Source organism: Melozone crissalis, unplaced genomic scaffold (genome assembly GCF_028551555.1).
Source record: "Melozone crissalis strain CALT ecotype California unplaced genomic scaffold, PUWL_Pcris_2 ptg000042l_1, whole genome shotgun sequence".
Classification (NCBI taxonomy): domain Eukaryota; kingdom Metazoa; phylum Chordata; class Aves; order Passeriformes; family Passerellidae; genus Melozone; species Melozone crissalis.
In genome coordinates this window covers 22,426,581-22,448,409 of record NW_026535820.1, presented here as the reverse complement: position 1 = coordinate 22,448,409, position 21,829 = coordinate 22,426,581, and the positions used below count along the sequence as shown (strand labels likewise).

General features: G+C 38.4%; 1 protein-coding gene across 1 annotated transcript in view; it reads left to right on the top strand.

The window, feature by feature from the left end:
• Positions 1–21,829, top strand: part of PIEZO2 (piezo type mechanosensitive ion channel component 2) — a 285,437-nt gene that overhangs the window by 148,864 nt on the left and 114,744 nt on the right. The window contains exons 5-6 of the mRNA XM_054285125.1: positions 7,054–7,216; positions 20,229–20,439. Coding sequence (XP_054141100.1) covers positions 7,054–7,216; positions 20,229–20,439 — 374 coding nt within the window. The remainder of the gene's footprint in view (positions 1–7,053; positions 7,217–20,228; positions 20,440–21,829) is intronic.

Here is a 21,829-nt window from a genome sequence, read left to right as displayed (position 1 = left end):
TGTGGGACAGAAGGGTCTCCTATGCAAACACTAAAGTGCAGTGGGCACTCCAGATTGAACCACTCGTAGTTGTGTGCTTTTTTTTTCTGTATTGGAGATAATTTGGCTTTGTAAAATGACAGTAATTTACAATGTTGGTTGCTGTAATTGAGGGAAATATTATTCCCTCCTCATCTGCAGCTGACTGGAAAATCTAGATGTGTCTTTTGCTTTCTGTGAGAATGTTATATGCTGGCAACAGAATGAAATGAAATGTAGTTTGAAGTGATGATCTGTTCATGCTCCAACTAGAGTATGAAAACTGCGGAGAGAGGGAGAAAATATGTTTTGAAATAATCACAGAATGTCAGCCTGCCTCAGATTGTCAGCACTTTCTTTTACTCAGGACTATTGTGGAACATATGGATATCTGTATGCCTTTATGCAAACACTTTGCTGCCAGTTACCAAATATTTATGAGCATTATGGACAAATTTAACTGGGAATGTTTTGCAGAGATCAGTGAATACTGAATTAGTGCTTAAGCTAAATCCTTACACAATGAGTGCATAAGCAAGAAGTCTGTGTGAGGAGCATTCAAAGTGGAAACAGAGAGTTTCTTTGAAGATTTAAGATCAAAATTCACTTATAGCTGAGGTGTCCTCAGGTCTCTTCTGCTCACTTTGACTCTGCCTCCATCTAGGATCACATTCCCGTTTTGACCTGAAATAATTTGTGTAGTGGATGGACTTGTCATTTCCACCACTGTGCTGTGGGGCTGGCACGCACAGCGCCATGGGTGTGGAGGGGATTTTGTTCCCTTCCTCTTGGCTGTGCAGCCTGAGTCCTGCTCCACATTTGGAGCTGTGGGACACGGGCAAAGCGAGCTGAGTGTTGTGCTGTCACGAGTCTGGCAGTGGTGCAGCTGAGTGCTTTGCGTGATAGCTGAAAATCCCTGCTGAAGTTTAAATCTTCTGTGTGCTGCCCTGAGCAAGCTGGAGCTTGCCCTTTGTTAGAAGATCAATGAACAAAAAGAAACAATAGGTGCTTTAGAAAGAGAAGAATTGCCACAAACCAATATTTTACTTGTTGCACATATCCATAATTTCTTAATGTGGAATGTTTTATGCAAGCAACGAGGCACCAAAATCTTGGCGGTGTACATTTAGGTTCAAATAGCTGCTCACTCTCTCTGCATAGCGGTGTTTGGAAAGCAAATGTTTGGTTAATACGTGGTTAAGCACTTCTGCAATACAGAGTGTGTTCTTCATTGCAAGGTATCTTTCCTGAAAAAGCAAAGTGTACTTTTGGGTTTTGAATCCGTGCAGACATAGTTTGTAAGCAGTGATTTAGATTTTGCAAATACTTCAGGAGCCCTTTGAACTTGTATGTTGGGTAGGTCAGTGCATGCTAAATATTTTTATAAGTAGTTTTCTATGCATTTTTGCTTCCCTCTTCCTCCCACATGTTTACTTTGCGCGACCAATATTCTCTGAAAATGCAACTTCAGGTATTTTGGGTAAAACACATGCCATGCTCTGCATGAACTGAAAGGACCATCATATTTAGGCAGTGCAGGAGAGAGAGAGAGCATACACAGCACTGCGGATGTTAATATTTCAAAGTTTGTATTTTGTTTTTGTGATATAATTTATTTTCAATTTGTTGATGAGCAAGGAGACGACTAAGGGCAGATCTACCAGGGCTCAGCAGCTTGTAAACCTTACCCACGGTGCAGGTTTGCCCTGAACGTGGTGGCAAGGTTGCCATGTGAACCAACATCATAGAAAACTTGTATTTTGAGCTAGCAGGGACAAGTATGGCACCATGAATATAAACTCTGTGCATCCTGTGTTCACTGAAGTGCTGTGGCTCAGACAGGGTCTGCAATCCTTAGATTCAGATAAGGAAAGTGGGAGTTTCCCAGTAGAGTAAATATCAGATCAGACATTTCATCCTTATTTTAAACTGAGAGAGGATAAGGAGCCTCTTTAACTAGCTTCTAGCTGCAGCCATTCCCAACGCCCTCTTCCAGCAGCAAGGATCAGCAGGCACATCTCTAAGGCCATCTGGTTAGTAGCCTTTGGTACCCTTGAAGTTTCCACTATTTTTGAATCAGAGAGGATACTGATGATAAAGAAATGAATCATTCACAGTACTGCATAGCACCTGTGAAATACTGCCAGTCCATGTTTCCAGGGGGCCATGCTTATGGTTCTTGGGCCTGTTTTACTTCCAAACTTAATGACTACTGTTGCAGATGAAGCCCATGGGAATTCAGCTGTAAGCATTTACAGAGGTGCATTAATTACCCTGAAACATTAGATCCAATTAGAAATATCAGATGTTTCACAGTCACCAAACAGATGAATGGAAATTATTAGCATCTATGCGTCTTTCTTAGTTTATCACTTGCCAACTGTTAGTACAGTATTGCCTCTTTTGTTGTATTAAATTAAATAGGAAGTAAAGAGATGCTGTAGAAAACCCCTGAAGGGACAAGAGGAAAGATGTGTGCATGTATGGAAAGATGTAGTATGCATGAATAAGACTTTTGATAATGTTTTTAAGCTGCAATAAAAAATAACCTTTAAAATACTTTGTTCACCTAGTATCCAATATAAAATCAAGCTTTTTTACAGTTCTTTAATCTAGAAGCATTATCTTATTTATTGTCTAACACAAGCTTAACATTGTGATACATTGCTGATGCTGAATTAATTTTAATTCTGTTTAAGAAAGACTGGTTGTTCTCTCCCATTTTTGTTTATTTGTAACAAAATAGTAAATATTTAAATTTAAAGACTGTTGGTATTCATTTTATATGTGGACTATTTTGTACATTATGCAGGGTGTCTCACATGTGTGTTACTATATATTTTACTTTTTTTTAATTGAAAACTTTGGAGTTCTAAATCTAATATAATATAATAGTTCTGCTGCCTTTCTGGTTTTATACTGTAAATCTGAAATAAAGAGGAAGTTAGAGTGTCTGCCATTCTAAAGAAATGAAATCAGGCCAGGTTTGGCAGTATTAACATTTCACTGTTCACCAAAGCTTTGTACATTCAATAGGAGTTGAATGATTTTAATTTGTGAATAGCAGTTTTTCTAGAAAGGCAAAAAGTGAAAAATTTTATTTTCAGAAAACAGAAATGCTGATTTCTACAGCTTCAAACAAGAATGTAATATTTCATTATGATGACATTTGTTTGACTACCAGTAAGTGTACATGAAGTAAGGCAATGGTTCTAACGTGTGTGTCCACAGCTATCTCTATTCTCAATGCAAATAAAGTAGGAAATTTTGCTCAGTTTCTTGAGCAGCAGAGAAATACAGGAATAGACCAGAGTCGCACTGTCGTAGGAAAATTCTGTAAATGCACAGAAAATAGATGAACCCTTTGTAAAGTAGTAAGTTTAAAGTATTCAGCTGAAATCAGCAGGGGAACACACTGTCTGATGAGGAAACTGCCATATTAGGAGTATGTTGATATGATAAAACACTTTCACATATTGACAGAAAAGTAGATTAAGTCCCTTTTGTCCTACAGAAGTTATTTTTGTTACAGAGGAACTCTTGCAACCCTAACTGTAGCAGTCCCTTCTCGAAAAAATTGTGTGCAATTTGATTTCTTTGGTCCAGGGAAAGTAATAAACCATTTCAAAGCCCTAATCCGTTGTGTGTCTGTGTGTCTGTATGTATGTGTCTGTGTGTGTGTCCATGCTGTTTTCTTCTGCATCCTGTAAGAAAGAAGGAAAAACTAAAGCTGTCATTTACTGTAATTATACTGCAGAATATGTTTCTGGCTGAATTATAAGCTTCAGTCACTGGTATCTATTACAACTAGAGCTGCCCTGTAGGTAAATGATTTCATTTAAGTGAATAAATTATGCTTTACCAGCTGTAGATCAAAGGCTATGACCAATTCATTGAACACCATGAGATTCTTGCAGGGATTTAAAAAAAAAAGCTGTTGTTGTAGGAGATCTGAATAGGTTTCCTGTTCTTCTGTTTAACTTGGTAGTTTAAAAGCCTCTTTTGGGGGAAAGAGAACAATGTATAGACTGTTATCAAATGCAAAATATGACCATGTGTGAATGCGCAAATAAAGTGAGAAATGTTTGTGGAATGATGGCAGTATTTGCCATTCTTTTTTGTATTGCCAGAGATAACAAGCGGGAATAACTGATTTTTGTTTTAGCTTTTGCTGTGAAAAAGTGGGGAGCAAATTACTTGGGGTTGAATGAAGCAGTTTATTATTCTGCTTTACAGGAGAATATACATTTCTCTACTTTCAAGCGATCTTTTGTTTCCTTTTTAATTATCACACCGAGGTCAATTTGTTTTCTTTTTCATGGGGAAGTGGGGACAGCATACATTTGCAACTGGTTTTGCTGAATAAACTATTCATGTGCAGAATTTTTCCCCACCCCGTGGTTAGGTATCACTGTTCAGTCTCTCTGTTGCTAGCCTGAGCTGTGCGTTACATCTCTCACAACAGCACACTAAATTATTTATTTTGAGAGATCAGAAGCACTTGGTTTGGAAAGAAATGTGAGCTGCACCAGGGGCAGGGCTCCCGCAGGGGTCTCCCTTCGGTCTGGGGAGCGGGATATGCAAAGGAATACCCAGCATGGCTCCATGGGAGTACAATGTGAGGAAGGAGAGCCTGGTGCAACTAAGAAGCACTGGTACTTGAAGGCTGCCGCTTTTTAATTTGTACACATGTGAGTGGTTGAATCTGAAGGACTTCAGAAGTGAAGCAAAATTAATTTTTGATTTTCAATTAGTTAAGAATCCAGATCTGTATAAAGAAAAAAAATCCCTTACAGATGTGATGCCTTAAATTTTAGCTTTCATATATTTTAGATTCTGTACTGCATTAGTGTGTGACTCTGAACTTCATATAAAGTGCTAGCAAGTTCTCTTCACAGGGTAGTTAGACAAAACAATCCTTTTCCAGCCTGAGAACCAAGGACACCACTGCAGCTTTAGGCTCAAGACGTACAAACAACAGTGAATTGAAGAGAGCAATCTGGGACAAAGGGACTTCATAATCTAAAGCTGTAATTGGATAATTGACCCCAATATGTAAATGGACTAAAATGTATAAAAGTGTCTAAATTAGTGACTGGTCATGCATATTGCATCCATCTTGAGTCTGTCTTGGGCAGAACCACAGCTGGGCTCTTGAACTGCCCAAGGTGTCTCCTTTGAAGGCCTTTTAATAAATACCTGCTTTATTCCTTTAACTCTGCCTAGCCTCTGTTCCAGGTCAGCCTCTTTAGGCATCGCAATGGTTGGGATTATTGAAAAAAGTTCATTAACATTATTATGAAACGCATATACACTGTTGTTGGGAAAAAGATCCATTAAACATGTACTTTTTACCTCTTTCTGCCAAGGTGCAGCCTGGGCTTGTCTTCAGTGACATTAGGGGTCACCATACTGCAAAAAGAATGGGGGGCTCATGTCAAGCCTGAACTTTCTGTAATGTTAACCAGAGTGGCCATGCTCTCATAGGCCAGTTGACTCTACAGCATGCTGTCCTGGGACCAGTGACACAAGAAACAAGCAAGCAGTCCAGCAAGGATTTTGCCATCTAACACTTTTGCAAATCTTTCAATTACTTTTTTTTTTCTCTGTTTCAGGACAACTGAAAGCCATTAGAAAAATATTTTCAAGCTACTTAGGTGCCATACAGTGCATGACCATTCAGGGTTAAGCTGTTGAAACAAACATTAAAGCCAGCTTTCTGATCACTTACCTTATTCCCACTTTGAGCATATGTTATTTTGCAAGATACACATCAGTGGAAAAGCTGGGTCAGCAGAGCAGCAGTGATGGAAATGTTGGATTTGATTGTGGGTGTATGAGCAGACCCACACAGTTCTTGACAGTGGTTGTATTGTAATCACACTGGAGACTTTTTTGATACTCCAGGCCTGCATTTAATCACAACAGTTGCAGGTAACTCCTTCCCAAAGTTTATTTTAGGCTTCAAAGCTGCAATGAAGAAATGCTAGAGGTGAACTCTTTCTTTGCATCTGTAAAACAACCTGTTAGCTTTTCTACCAGTTCAGGCTGTGAAGACCTAGTGCACTCAGCCATGCCCAAGGCACTATACAGATGGTTCACCTGTCCTCAGAACTGATTACAGATTTAAAGCCCTGTAAAAAAATTAAATTGGAGCTGCATATTTAACACCCCTTAACTTCACGCTTTCAATTATGATTATATCCTCTCATTAATAATTGTGAGTTTAATATGTGCATTCAGCAGCTTAATAAAAACTTTGTTGTGCCACTAAACCTAAATCCAGGCTCTCCTTTTTAACAGTGAACCAAATTCAGACACCACATCCAAATCCAAAAAGTTGTATTTCCTAGTATAAGCAATTAAATCTGCACAATGAAACAGTGCAATCTTTTTCCTGCATAAAAATCATGCCTTACAAACCTTTCAGAGCAGAAGCAAGGCTTCTTTGGCAGGGATTGAACACATTAATTAGCATTTAAATATTTGTATTTAAATACCCCAAAAGATATCAGTAAACATAATAACACATGTTAAAATATTTAAGACTTTTTGGTTATTCCTCTGTGTGCCAGGAAGAAGGATTAGGGCTTACTTAAGAGTGGACATCCTCATCTTTGGTGGACCTGGATATTGTTGTCTTTGCAAGGAATGCTGGTAAAAGGATTGTGCTTCATACAGATGGATTTTCTAGGTATTCTAGCTGAAATCTTGCTTGTTGAATTTGGAGGTTGCTCCTGTATTGCTCTCAAAAAATTGATTCAGAATTATGTTAATCAAAATGCTAAGTATCACTAAAGTTAGAGTGTGCAAGCTCCCAGCAAATAATCACTTATTCTTTACTTCTGGAGAGCAAAAATATCTGTCTGTCTGGAGTTCCTCAATCATCTTTATATTTCCCATACTGCAAAGATTTGTTGTTACTGATGGTTTGGGGTTTTTTCCTTGCATTGAGCTTACTTTCTGTTCCAGTTGAAAATGCCATTAAAAATAACAAATGTTTCTCTTTTTTTGTTATTTTTTTGTCCCGTACAGTGTGAAAGGAGCAGATGCTGGGAACGTGATCAGACTATTTGTACCAGATATTGGGATGTTCATTGCTAGCCTGACAATATGGCTCATCTGCCGCAACGTGTTCCAGAAGCCAGTAACCGAGGACGCAGCACAGTGCAACATGCAGTTTGAAAATGAGGAGATGGTATCAAATACACATTTCTATCTGCATGGCTTTTAGTGAGCTTTGTTCCTGTGTTCTGAAATGGTTTCATGAGCGCTGGCTATGTTAAGTAGTAAACTTTCTTTCAGGAAATGAAATGATTGGTTTTAAAGTGGAAAAATCTAAAGTTATTATGTTGAGAAAACAAAGCAGAATATGAAAAGTAGATATGCTACAGGATTTTTCAAATAATGTTGAGTTAAAAAACAATCATGACAGTCCATCACAAGTTGTTCTTCACCAGAGCTGCTGGTTAAATCTGACGAGGTTGTTCTGCTACATACAGTTCTCAGTTTCTTAGATAGCATTCCTATTTCCAAATTTCTTATCCAAGTACAACAGCAGCATCTGAGTGATTATCAGAAATTACTCTTAAAGAATAGAAGAGATACTGTTTGTTAAGTTCATGGAAGGAGTTATCTAAAACTTTGGTTATACTGAGTGAGATTGAGAATGATTTGGCTTAGCTGGAAGTGTTGATGTGTTTTCTATGTCTTTTACTAGTGCAGAGATACTGAATGCAGAAAAATTCACAGAAAGAGGAAAACAATTTTGTAATATAAAAAGCCACAGTGGGAATTTGGGCCAGGGTGCAGAGAAATTCCTACTACTAATCTTAACATGTTTTTTATCAGACTGTCTAGCATGGCTTGGGGCTCATTTTCTGTCTTCTTTTACATATGGGTGGAATGTTTTTTCTTTACTCTCAAAGCACCATTTTTAGGGGAGACAATTTCAACTTGCTCATTTCAAATAGAAACTGAACTTTGAAGTGAGTGAGCTATTTCGAGGGATCAGTTGCCCATTTTGGTGCCACTATATAGAGTAAAAAGAGGCCTCCCTGCATGTTGCCAGGTTGTCTGGATTGTGGCAGTGCCAGAAGCTGGTCAAGTTTCTAGCACATGAGAGATCAATATCAGGGCTGTACTTTATACTCAGTTGCAGTTGGAATTCTTATGGGCTCTCCTGGCAGCTGTGGATTGCCTGAAGGTTGCAGCTTTTTAACAGCACATTGGAGGATATGTAGGGTTTGGTTTGATGTGCCTTTGCAAAGCTTTGTGTCTCCTGGAACATGGTTTTATCAGCTTTAAATCTGCTTTATCGCTGAAGCTGTGCAAAATGGATTTTGCAGCAGGCTAGAACCCTGGGCTATACCCAGAAAAGGAAAGAAGTGTGGCTTATTAGCATGATTTGCGTTCAGCTCTCCTCTTAAACAAGTTTTATTTTACCAAAGCAAGCTCCAACAGACTTCTTTGGTGCTCTTGATCTTCTGAAGAGAAACTATTCACAAAACAGGAGTAATCTGGGTGGCATAAACTCAGAAGAAAGATAGACATAGTTTGGTTCCTCTGAAACCAGATGATGATGTTTAGATATTCACTTTTTCTTTGATTTAGATGTAAGCCTAAGCCTGGGGTCTGGGTCAAAGGGAGGTCAGTGTCCTGGGGAGGATGGGTGCTGGCTTCCAGGCTGGATTCAATAGCCATTTCCCTCCAGTGCAAGAGAAAAACTGAGCTAACAAACCCTAACTGCATAGCACAGAGTGTAGCTTTATATCAGGCTGGTCCTGGACTGGCTACTTCCAATGCCAAGGCAAGAGTATTCCTTAAGGGAAGAAGGAGGGAGAGAAGAAAACTCTGACTGCAGAGAAACATGAATACTGGGCAAATAGAAATATGTGTAAATTTCTTCACATCAAAACCCCGTGAATATTATTTATGTTCTGTAAACTGCATATATTGCAGAATATTTAGTGAACACAGCAGCTGTGTTTAGATTTAATGACACCAAAGCTCTGTCACAGGCATTTTTTTAAAAAAGGGACTAACATTTTCTGTTATGTGAGGGGATCCCAAATACTTTAAAGAATTCTGCCCTTCACAGGCAAAATGATGAATTTGCATCAGAGTAATCTGGTAGCTTTTTAAAGGTTGAGTTAAATGGAGATTGGAAGATCAAATACCTATTAAAAATGTTTTTCCAAACTTCAGTTTTCTCTTTCTAGGTGTCTGCACATAACATCCTGGAATCATTTCTGCTAGTTAGGAGGAGGAGGCAGAAGCAGCTGAATCTGCAAGGAATATGTATTTGGCAGGACTGACTGAAAGGAACCTAATGCATATGGAGATCAGGCCACTGAATGTCTGAATTTGGGAGAATGTTGGCATAGTCTAAAATGAGTCCAAACTGTGTAGGTTTCACGTAATTTTCAATTCTTTCTTGGTAGAGTACACTGGAAAAGGGAAGACTTAGTAAGTGACCATTTCTTTGAATTCTGCCTGAGCTGACTGATGCCTGTAGTTCTGTGTTGGTGCAGCTCATTACTGAGGCTGTAACTCCACTGAATTAGAAAACACAAACTGAATTGCAGCAGCAATTGTCCTACAAAAAGACACTTCAGAAGAAATGCTGAACTTGGTATTGTACCTCCAAGGGAAATAGTCCTGGGTTTGTTAGACCAGTCCTGTAGGTAATTCTAGAGTTGAAGAGCTGCTGCTGAGAATTCCTGCCACCAGCCCTCAGAAATTTGTGGTAGGAGATTTTTTTAACATTCCATCAGCTGATTTAAATAGCCTTAGCAGAGCCTTTAGAGAGGTAGCTTTTGAGGTTGATAGATGCCTAGCCACAGATGGTTCTATAAATCAAGTATTTCCAAGCCAAAGCAGTGTCTTGCAGCTTTACCTTCTTGCATTAAATTATTTACATTGAATGATTCCCAGGCCTCTTTGCTTTGTAGGGCAGTGAAATACTATCAAAGTAGGCTTAATTAAAAAAGAAAGGTTAATCTATTTGCTCCTTTCAGCATTTCTGTATAGGAAAGCCTGTTAAATAATTGGTTTACTACTGCTATAATTAACCTTTTCAAAGGACTGTGTGAGCCCATCACATTTCTGTTGATATAGGGGCATGTTGTAAAAATGCCTCCAGTTGAGCAGTTGTATTTTGGCATGGCAGTAGCCTTGAGAAACCAGCCATGATGGATCAGATTGCTTTTGGATTGAGATGCAATTCAAAACAAGAAAAAGTATCAGAATCCCAATAAAGAACAACAAGGATTTGCTGAAAAATGGATGTCTTTCTCCATTACACTGCATCCAACTTTAAGGGAAACAGATCTCCATCAGAAAGGTTTATTCTACAGAATAGAACTGAGGGAGGAGGCTCTAAGGCAGTGAGACTCTCAATTATTTGTAAGTAACACTATCCCAGGAATAAGCAGAGTGTGGTTTTAATTAACAGTGAGTCATGGAGTAGGAAGGTCTGCCAGATACCAGGCTGCAGTCCAACTCATTACCACCCCTAAATGGTTGCACACTTGGAGCAAACGTGTCTGCAAGCCCTTTTTATTAGGGTCCAGAAAATTTAAAGCAGGTGAATTCAGCTGGAGACAGGCCCAGGTTGCAAATGCTGAAAAGCACAATGCCAGTCACAAGGTGTGAAAGGTGGAAGAAAATAAGAGACAACAGTTAACTTCCAGCTGCAGCTGAAAGCACGACATTTTTGATTTGGAGCAGATGGCGGTTTATGTGCCAAAATGCAAATACAGTATGTACAGTCTGATAGGTATGAGAAAGGAAGGAGCCTTTTCTTGAGACTGTGGATGAATTGCTTGATGTTTCAAGTGACAGTGGCAGGAAGGAAAACCCTTCTGCAATTGCACAACTGAAACTTTATAAGAGGTGTTGATCTTAGTTGAAAAAAACCCTATTGTAGTCTTCAATGCAGCTTGCTCATAAAGCACTTGCTGTCTTGCCCATTGAAGCTCGTTTCTCATGCATGATGTCCTAGAAAGCAAACAGGACCATTAGGTCCTGACTTTGTCTCATAAGCAGGGTTGATCCCAAAGCTACCACCCACCCTCCTTTCTGCAGCAGTCAGAGATTTGTTTGGGATCTCAAAAGAGAAAAAAAAAGAAAAAAAAAGGTAAGTAGAGTATTTTTTTTTAAAGAACTAAAGTTTGAGAAGGATGTGAGGAGAGCTTGGCCTGGAGTCAAAATACTGGGCTGGAATCAGGAGGACCATCATGGTTCTCACTTTGCCATGAACTTGGTTTGTGTCCTCAAGTCTATTACTTCATCTGTCTCTCAGCTCCTGTGTCCCTGGGCACATAGAAACTCTAAAAATGTTCCCCAGCTTTGTCCATCTAAACAGTGACAGGCTATTTGTCTTCCACATGCATTGAAAATGTAGTGCATTGAGAGCTCTCACTTGCTCCAGGTCCCCAAGTGTAATTGCAGTACATTCCAGACAGGACAGAACAGACAGGCTCTGAGAACTGCCCGTGTCCCATGCCTTGTCCAAGGACTTTCTAGCATAGGAATGACACTTTAAGACCAGTATCCTTATCCTGAAAGTAGCTGGTACCTGCTGGATAAGGACAACAGCAAATAAGAAAATATCTTTCTGCAATGTTACAGTTTATCCTGGTCTCTCCTCATGTGAGAATGACTTTAATCCTAAAGCATGTGGTTTCAAATCCCTTCCAAAAAAGGTTGTTTATAATTATAGCTACTCTGAATAATCTTGTTAAACATATATTTACCCAGACTCTTATAAAATCTCATTAATTTCTGGGCTTCAGTGGTATCATGAAGCAAGGGCTTTCACAATTTAATAAGTGCTCTTTGATTTTATTTTGAGTTTAACACTATTTAATTTTATGGAAGATCCCTTGTATTACATGTAATAAATTAGAGTGAGATGGTGTAAGGGAAATCAAATGTATTTATTATCTTCTATATTTGACCTTTAAAGGCTAAGCAATCTCTGGGTTTTTTTTAAATTTCTTCTGTCATTTTAATTACTTTTTTTTTTCTGAACAAACTATAGTTCTGCAATATTCTTTTGAGATGCAGGGATTATCAGTTCCTCAGCATTTCAGGCAAGGTCTTACTGTTGATTTAAATGATAATATTATGACATTGATTACTAGGTTCAGAGATTTTAGGATTAAGCAATTCTACCAGCATATCACCTACCTGAATGTCCTGCATGAGTGAAGTTAACAGCCCTGAGAAAGGTCTGATGTCCCAGTCTTTGCAGTTGCATTTTTCTTGCCCTCAGATGTAACCTGCCTTAAGCAGTTTACAGTGGTGCCCATGACCCTGTCTACAGGACCACCCCATTTTTCTTGAAGTCTATGAGGGATATATTTCTCCTTAGATGATTTATTGTTTTGTGTTTGTGCCTTAATTTAATTAGATTTTACCAGTATCAAACATTCACCTGACTTGACTAGTGGTCATTGACATGGGATGTTTTGGCCCTGATTTCTCTAAACATCTTCTTTCAATGTGCAACGCCTCTTTCAATATTTGCTTCTCTTCTGAGATAGAAAATTATTGCTATTGTGGGAAATATTATGGAAAAAGAACTTCTTAGAGAGGGTTGGAATGTTTTGACTTCTTTGAGCTTCCTGATGATGCCTCTATTATTTTTCATATTTTATCTTCTTGTTGCCCATATTAAGCATAGCACTAGCTTACTATTTCCAATTGGTTATTAATGTTTCTCTGATTCTGACCTCTGGGGAACTGGTCAAACCCACTTGGTCTTTGTGTGCTTTGAACATGGTATAAACAGGATCTGAAACTTTTTTTTCCCTGCTGTTTTAAGAGTAGATGAGGTTCCCTTATCTCTTTGCTTGTGATGTTTGTAGTGGTGAAGTTTGCCAGACCTTACACAGCTGCCTCCCTCAGTAACAATTCTAATGCATCTCATCTTAACAAGGGTCAAAAGTTTACAAGTTACATTAGCTCTTTGGTTTGATGCACATGTCTTTGGATAAGTCTTAACACAAATATGTAATTACACTACAGCAGGCTGCAGCTACATGATGTTACATAGTGCAGTGTGTTACTGAAGGCTGTCAGCCTGCTGGACAGGAAACTTCGGTGCGCACCTGTCCTGTTCTGGGCAGAAACACGACAGGATGCAATTCTTCTTGTGGCAGCTCTTCACTCACAGTTACTCACAGTTCTCCCTTCCAATTTTGAGACACAGATTTATTAACAAAGAGATTAAAATCCTGGAATACTACTGCGTTTGGACAGCCTAAGTGATGAGCCTAAGTGATGAATAACACATCAGGAGAAGGAATCTCTTGACTCGTGGAATTCAGTCTGCTGTTACTGCAGGCAGATAGATCACACAATTCCCTCTGGAAGGTAGAAAGCACCATCTTGAAAACAGGGCAGTTTTCCTTCATCCCATTGTTTCAGAAATGACCCTGTTCGGTAATTTTGCTTTTCTGGTGGTTAGAAAACATCTGATTTATATTGCACATATATAGCTGCATGATAACCTTTTTAGTTCTTCTGCTCTTTCACTTCAGTATAATGTTTCCTTCTCTAGAATTAATTCCTCTGATTGGGAGCAAAAACTCACATCTTTCTCTAAAGGTTGCTCTGCAAGACAGAAGACAAGTGACTTTGGATCCTCTTGAAGTTTAGACATCACATTCTTCTATTCATCCCAGTAGTCTGAGGTTCTTCAGGGTGGTACTGGAGTCACTCTGGTTTGCAAATAACCACAGCACTACAGTTGGGTATTTATTCTTCTTCTTAGCAAGATGCATACTGGTACAGTAGGTGTATTTCTTGGGCCAGAATATTCCAATTTCCATGTAGGTGCTGTGCATACCTGCTCTTGCGCAGTTAACTGCATTGTGCCTTGTAGTCATAACCCAACCCTTCCTATTTCCTTTTCACTAAAAAAGAAGTGTTTAATTGTCTCAGGCCTAACCACTAATCTCTGCCTGTGAGTTTTCCTCTCTTTTGCATTTGGCTTCTGTGCCTGACAACCTTCAGAAGTTGAGATGTGAAACTGTATTTCAATATTGGCTCAGTGAGTTGTGTGCTGAAATCACTCAGTGTTTGCTCAGGTGCAATGGGTACTTTGGGAAGTGAAATAATCTCTGGTTCTCTCAGTACAATATCTATTGTATACAGGATTTAATGAGTTGCCTTCCTGTTGTCCTGATTCTGAACAGTGCTTGTCTTTATTAATTTATTTTGAATTTCCTTTGACTCGCTAAATGCTTCTGTCCTTATGTGCATCCAGTAAATATCTGATCTTTTTTTTTTGCAATGAGTTACTCTTTCCCACAGTAGATTTTACTGTGGAGATGTATGTATGGCATTTATTACTGCAAACACACTGAAAGTTATTTCTGATCTACATCTATCTTTCTGCTTGGGCCTTGAACCCAAGCTTTAGCATCCTTAAGATGTACCAGTGATAAACTTTTTCAGTAAGATCTATACGACTTAAAGTTAATTTATTATTTTCTTTTCTGTGATTCAGCTGAGTAATGTAAATTATTAAAATAAAGTCTTTAAATTCCAAGATGCATCTATCTCAATAATGTCATACCTTCCAAAATGTCCCACACTTGATTAGTTCAGCTCATTTAGCAGGGCCTTCCCCTGAAGTTACAGTTTCCGTTTTCTATCCCAGCTTGCAGCCCACAGCCTCCCCTCCATGCCCAGCCCATGTTTAGATGACCTTAACCCATGTTAAGATGACCTTAAAGAAGATACTCTTGCTAAGCAGCCCCATCTCTGTAGGAATCAAGTTCAATGACATGTGGGAATAATTTATGTGGAAATGTTTGAATCCATTCTGTGGCAGGAAAAGCAAGGACATCCGTTCTCACATGCTGATGCTTTCAGAACAGTGGAGTTCTACACTTTCTTGCAAAATTGAAAATTCAATAAATGATTGTGTTAACGTGGTTTAGTATTGACCACAGGTTGAAACTACAGTCATTTATATCACATTAAGGGCTTGCAGCTCCTTTGATGGTAAAAGAAGTAGCAGTTCAGTTTCTTTTCCAGTTTTTTTGTTCACAGCTGGGTCTGTCTAAGGAATATTGTGTTAGTTTGGTTATTTTTTCTATATTCACTTACATCAGTGCTGCTTCTAATAGCAAGTAAGTGGTTAATTTAATTATTCCTACTGCTACAACTATCTTATATTTGAAGATAAAGGTTGAAGATCTTTATTAAGGGGGAAAGAGGGCTTTTAGAGCAAACTTATTAATAGGAATTCAGTCATGTTATGATAGGTTGAATGCAGTAGCTAAGTGACTACAGAGGCAATTGATCTAAGTGTGAGAGGAGAGAGCCTATTTCTATTGTTCTGCTGGTAAAATTGAATCAAATAGCTTTTCTCAGATAATTCCTAAACCAAGCTGTTCATTACAGGAGTTTTTTGAAATGGGAAGTTCAGAAACCTGGGCCTCGTGCTTTTAACAGACTTAGATGTGTAACAAATAGTATCTGTGTTACTCTATCACAGGTATGGAATAAAAATCTCTGATTAGAGGTAAAGAAGTAGTTGTAGGTGGTGATATCTTGAGAGAATCACACTTTAACAGTGGCAATGTCAGCAGGATAGTGTGACTGTGAGTCCCAGGGCACACAAACTGTGAGACAGCATGAAGACAATCCAGCCCCCTTGAGAGAATCTGGTGTGGCTATCAGCAGCAGGGGTTAGAAGTCTGTGCTGAGGTCTGGAATGCTACAGCTAGAAAAGTGTAACGTTCCCGCTTTTCTCTATTTCCTGATACTGGCTGGGAGTGTCAAAATACTGAAAAGAGGCTATTTGTACAGCATTTATGAGCCAAGTACAATGAAGAAGCACCTGAACACCCACAGGAACTTACTCTTGTGAGCTTAGCAGTGCATGCTTGAGAGGTCCCAGTAATTATTGCAATGTATTCAGCAGGATGGAAGTTAGGAGGCTTGCATCCCCTTAGGTGTAATCATTCTGGCTAATTAAATTTTCTTGCTGTCAGTATTTGAGTTTTTTAAGGGTTTCATTTGTGTCCCCTCTAGAATTGAAAGTCAATAAATGACCAAATTTGTGTTTACAGACACAATGCTAGACTCCTTCAGAGCAAGGAGTGCTCTGAAGCAAAAATGGGGTTTAGGTTAGAGTTAAGGCTTCCTGTTAGTAAATACATCTCTGGGACTAGAGGATATCTCTGTGCAGTAGTGTTTATACTGTACCAGATGAAACATTTAAAAGTTGGATGTTGAAAAAGCAGCCCCCAAAGTAGCTAATGGACATTCTGGCCTGGCCACAAGAGCAGCTGCCATAGCTGCCACAGGAGCTGTACTGTTTCCTTGCCTGTTCTCTATCTCAGTTTGGCAGTTTGAAAAAGTGTTGTACAATAAATACTCCAGGGACTTCCACATGATTGCTAAAAAACCTAAACTGCATTTAGTTTGTTTATAAAAAGTCCTGAGGCCCTGCTCTACAGAGCAAGGGTCATGGAAACACATGTTTATGGCTTCACAAATGCTCTATACTCCTTGAATGGAGAAGTTTATTTGATTTAATCAGCATCCAGAGGGATCCTGTAATTGCATAATAAGTAATTTATTATGGAAGTAAAAGTATTTTTCTAACTGTAGCCTATGTAGCATGGGTTTGTAGCTTTAGACTAATCCACATAGTAAAAAAGAGCTTTGCAAAGCAGTCTGACTGAAGTAATGGTGTTCTGTGATGAGCGCACACTTGTATGGCTTTTTAATCATCAGAAAGTGTTAAAAAAACAAGCACATTATCACCATGTTGGATGTGAAAACTGTTCACTGTTTGCTTGCCTTCTGCAATTGGAAGTGCTCAATGTGAGAAAATGGAAAGCCAGCCCAGATGATCCAGTTAGAGGGCAGCGAATACGAGAGTAGGGAATCCAAAGTTTGTCTTTTTGACATACTCTGGAACATGGCCTTTGATCCTGGATACTGAATTAAAAACAGATATGTTTGGGTTTTTCTTAAAAAGACAGTAAAATCAAACCTAGAGCTGTTTAACTGTCATCATTTTTGCTGTCATAGCCATCAACTGTGTCATGAAATGAGGCAATTCTTGCACAGCCATATCGTTGATAATCTGGCTGGCCTGACAAGCTGCAAACCAGCATGTATCTGTTGCGTAGAAGCTTCTGGGGCTCCATGTGATGGTTGTTGTCTATCATCCCATTTGTCAGCTTGTCTTAAATTGAGGAGAGCGGTTGAAGAACTCCAACTCCCAGCAGACTTTTGCAGTTTTAGAGGGCAAACTTGGGAAATCAGTTTGGTATTTCCTGAGGTTCAGAATGCTGAAGTTTTCTTTCCAACATCTGATGACCTCAGGAACACCAGAAGTAGGTTGTTCTGCATTTCCTGCAAATGTTTGTGATGTCTTAATTTTCTTGCTGAACTTGGAATTCATATTTTCCTATCTAAATAAAAGCTAAAAACCAAGGAACTTCTTTGGTAACTCATGGACACTGAAGCTTTTAGCTGTGCTTAAAGTGTAGAAGCCTGAGTCCATGGAAACTTCAGACCATCTCCTTCTCAACTTCAGTCATATCCTGGTCCATTGAAATATCCTCTTCCCTACTGCTTCTCCCTGGGTGTGCTGTGTCATACATGTCAGGACTAGATTATTAATGCTTAACTCTCAAAGAAAAATGTAGCCCAAATGTTCTGTAGATTAATGAAGCAAGATTAAATGGCCTGGTAAAGCTAAAAATTTATGCTCCTAGTTATGACATAAAATCCAAAGATCTCTTTTGAGGAGATTTTGAGGTGTGAATTTGGGCATTTGGCACCTGACGTTAGGTATGCAGGTAGGGATGAGAGACAGAAAAGTATATCAAGTTCCACCTTTCATTGGGATGTTTTGTCTGGTTTCCTTACTTCTGTGTCCTCCTTTTTATTTTATTATTTGAAGGTATTTTGTGTTTTCCTCCAATTTATATTTTAAAATATTTTGATTATTTTCATATTCCCCACAAAAGCATTTTCTGCTTGTTTGCAGAATGTTTTATTATTGTCTTTTGTGACTCTTCAGGCTTTTATTTCCTGTTCCTGCCTATGTATATTTCGTAGCAATCAGCAATTTTAAGCTGTAATAAATATAGGAATCCTGTCATTATGTTTAACATAATGTTCAAAGACAGATGAATACTGATGGCCTTCCATGAAATAATTTATTTATTTGGATTCCTATATATTTTTAAAGTGAATGTATGTCTTAATGTGTATTGTCTTCAGCAAGCTGAAGGCACAAGCTGAAGAAACAAAAGTCTCCTTCACACAAATCTATGTTTAGGAAGTGTGCCACTTCAAAACCTTTAAATGTTCGTCAGTCTCACTCATTCTCTTTCTTTGGGATATGGATGCTATTGAAGGTTTCACTGTTCACTGGTTATATTAAGCTCAAGGCACAGAGCACGAGAAGCAGGATTGGACCCAAAAGGACTAGATGAAGAACATGTTAATCTAGTATTTATGACACAATCAAAGAGAATTGTAACATTTGCCCTTTGTTTAACTTCCTCACTGAAACAACTCTGGTGGACGTTAGGGCAGAAAGTATTGCTGCACCTACTGTCAGCATTCTTTCTGAATATTTAATGTTTCCTGTCCTTGGGATAGGAGCTCAGATATGAGCAGCAGTGATGAACACACAGAAAGCCTCTTTGTGCTGCATGGCTTGAAATGGAAATGTAGGTTTCCCAGATCAGCCCTCTATATTTATTACATATTTCGTTGTCTGTGAAATAGATTCTTTAAAACAAGCAGGTTTGTTTAGAGGTTGGTTTGTTTGTTTGCTTGTTTGTTTTCTTGAACATTCACAACAGCTCTGAATTAAGAGGAGAAAGCTGGCAACAATCTTAGAGGTGAAATGAAGGAGTGAAGCCATCTACAGGGAATTTTGTTCTTTTGGGAATCCACGTAATGGTACAGAAGAATTTGGTTAAGTAGGCTGAGAGTTCATCTGTTCCTACTGCAGTCTTATCTGTCAGTGTGGAATTTTTTCTGCCAAAGGTCACCAATACATATAAACTCGCTATTCTGATGAAAAATACTAATAATCTCACTTTTTAAATCTCTCTAAATTTCACACACAGAGATATGGTTTGGCTAGAACTAGTGTTAGCTAATACAAGTCTAAATTACTGCCAAAAAAGCTATTCTATATTACACCAAATGAGAACCTGGCTCAAAACTCTTACTTTTCTTTTTTTAATATGCCCCTACGTTTCCATGAATGACTAATTTTTCCATAAATTGTATCTTTGTGTGGGCCTCTTGCTAATCCTGCAGGTTCTCACCGTGGGTTGATGATTTAGTCTGCATCACTCAATAGTTGTATATGTCTTCTGGTCTCCAAGATACGATGGAGACTTGATGGTGAAGGCCACTGCCAAATCCTAACAAACTGCTCAAGTATGATGGGCCTTTCCATGTTTCCTTCTTTTCTGTTTTCCATTGTGTAGTTCAAGGTCACTGGTCTCATTACCCTTGTTAAATTGTTGTAGTTCACTTAAGATTTCACTATGTCTCTCTTGCTCACATTTTTACCTTTTCTTTCACCATCAGTTAATCTCCACATTTCTCATTTTCTCCCCAAGCCTCTGCTTAGTCTGTTATTTCTCTCCCAAGCTACCCTTTTTTCACCAATGAGTTATCTGTCCATTCATTTCAACCCTTGTTGCCCTGTTCCAGATCACTCCTACTTGCTCCATTCTAGGTTTTGCCTTTAGAGAAAGGGTTGATGAAAAATGGGTTTGGAAAGGGTTTGGTATTGAGCAATATCAACCCAGGGATTACAGTTTTTGGAGCTTATAACTGAAACCTTTCAGGCAAAGAGGAGTTTAAAAGATATTAGATAGCAAGATGCTTATCTTTCTAAGAATGCTGAAGTAATCAAACCAAATTTCATGTGTAAATGAGCAAGCAGCCTGTTGTGCAGCCTTTCCCAGAGACCACCTTTAATAACCTTTTAGTTTGAGACAGCTCTGAAGTGGGAGCCATCGATGTACATCTCTAGCTTTAGTATGTCTTTCTTAGGTCTCACTACTTGGCATAGTCGAAGATTGTAAAAAGACTTAATTGTTAAATATTTTTTGCGTGGGTTTTAATTTCAGATTCCTTTGTCTCTCTCTCTGTGTTTTTGCATTCTATTTTTTCTTTTCTTCCTTCTCCTTTAGGCTGTAAGAGAAAAATTAGAGCCAGATGATGCTTTGATGTATGAAGAAGATCTGGATGACGATGACTGTGGAGAAGCAGAATTTGAGGAGACCATGAAATTAAAACTGCTGCGTAGAATTGCCTTCCTAGCATCCAAACTGAGGGAGTTTATTGGCAATATGATAATCACCACTGGAAAAGTTGTTGTTACAATTTTACTTGGTTCAGCAGGTTGGTGCGTTTGAAATATTTCCTCAGGAGCCCATTAGATTCTGCATTTAACAAATGAGTTTTCAGCACCTTGGCACCTGCAGGAGTAACAATGGAAATTTTTAAGGGAAAAGAAATTGCTGCTGATTTTATTAAATTAACTCTTTGGCAAGTATTGGAATATGCTGAGTTGCTTAATTTCTTTTTGTGCTGATACTATGTGGCCCTGCCATTCCATTTATGATTTTCACAGTTGCTGTTATAACCAAATGGTGAATGGGAGTCATATTATAGATGAATATATATATTGTGTGTGTATAATGTAAATACATACGTGTGTATATATATATATATATATATATACATGTATGTATTTACTTTGAAGTGAATTCATAGGTTTGATTTCATCCCTTCTAAGAGTAAAAAGGAACTGTATTAACTTAGCCTTTAAAAAAAATTGTTTGTTTGACCATGTTGTGTGTAAAAAGAGTGATAAGCAGATTTCCTTTTGGTTTTTTTTTTTTTTATTTAGTTGGTAAGAGTAGTTGTTTTGATGTTATATAGCCTACCTTTTTGATTTAATACCACATTTGGCATTTGATTTAATACCACATAATCAGCTACACCCAGAAAAGAAGTGTACAGAATTACTATAGGTTGTAACTAAATTCAAAATTAAATCATGGAATTGTAGATTAGCGTTTACCTGCCAACTCACATGTTTGAATGGAGTGATTACATATAAAGGTTACAACTTAACATATGAGTTGTCAGTATATGAAGTATAAAACAACTGTACAAAAAAGTTTGATATTGAATGGTGAGATTGGAAGTGTGGCTGTTTTAGTAAGGCAGGTTCTTTCTTTAAGCAAGAGTGCTAAACAGCCTCACATGTAGCCAAATGGAAAGTAATACATCTAAAAAGAGAAAAAATATATGGGCTACCATAGAGCCTGACACCAGGGATGAGAGATGTCATAAAAAAAACCCAAATAAATTCAAAAAGCCTGATGCCACTCTACATAGGTGAGCATCATCCATGTTCAATGGGAAGCAGAAGGATTGTGCAGCGGTGGCACGGGGCAGTTTCTTCTGAATGGTGATGGGCATCTTGCCCGTGGAGCTCCAACACAAGACAAGAAGTGGGAGGTGTTCAGAGTAGAGTTACAAAAAGTACTTGAGGTCTGAGAAGCCTGTACTCCAGAGAGAGACCTTGAGCTTTATAATTTAAATACTTCCCTACTTACCGTGCCAAAAAAATGAAGGGTGACTTGACTGCAGCCTGAAAGAACTGACAAAGATACAAAGTGCTTCCATTTTTTAAGGTATCTCATCTAGTAGAATTGATAATAGGAGCCAACAGTTAAATGGTAAATCTAGACAGTTTCAGGCCAGAAATAAATTTTGTATT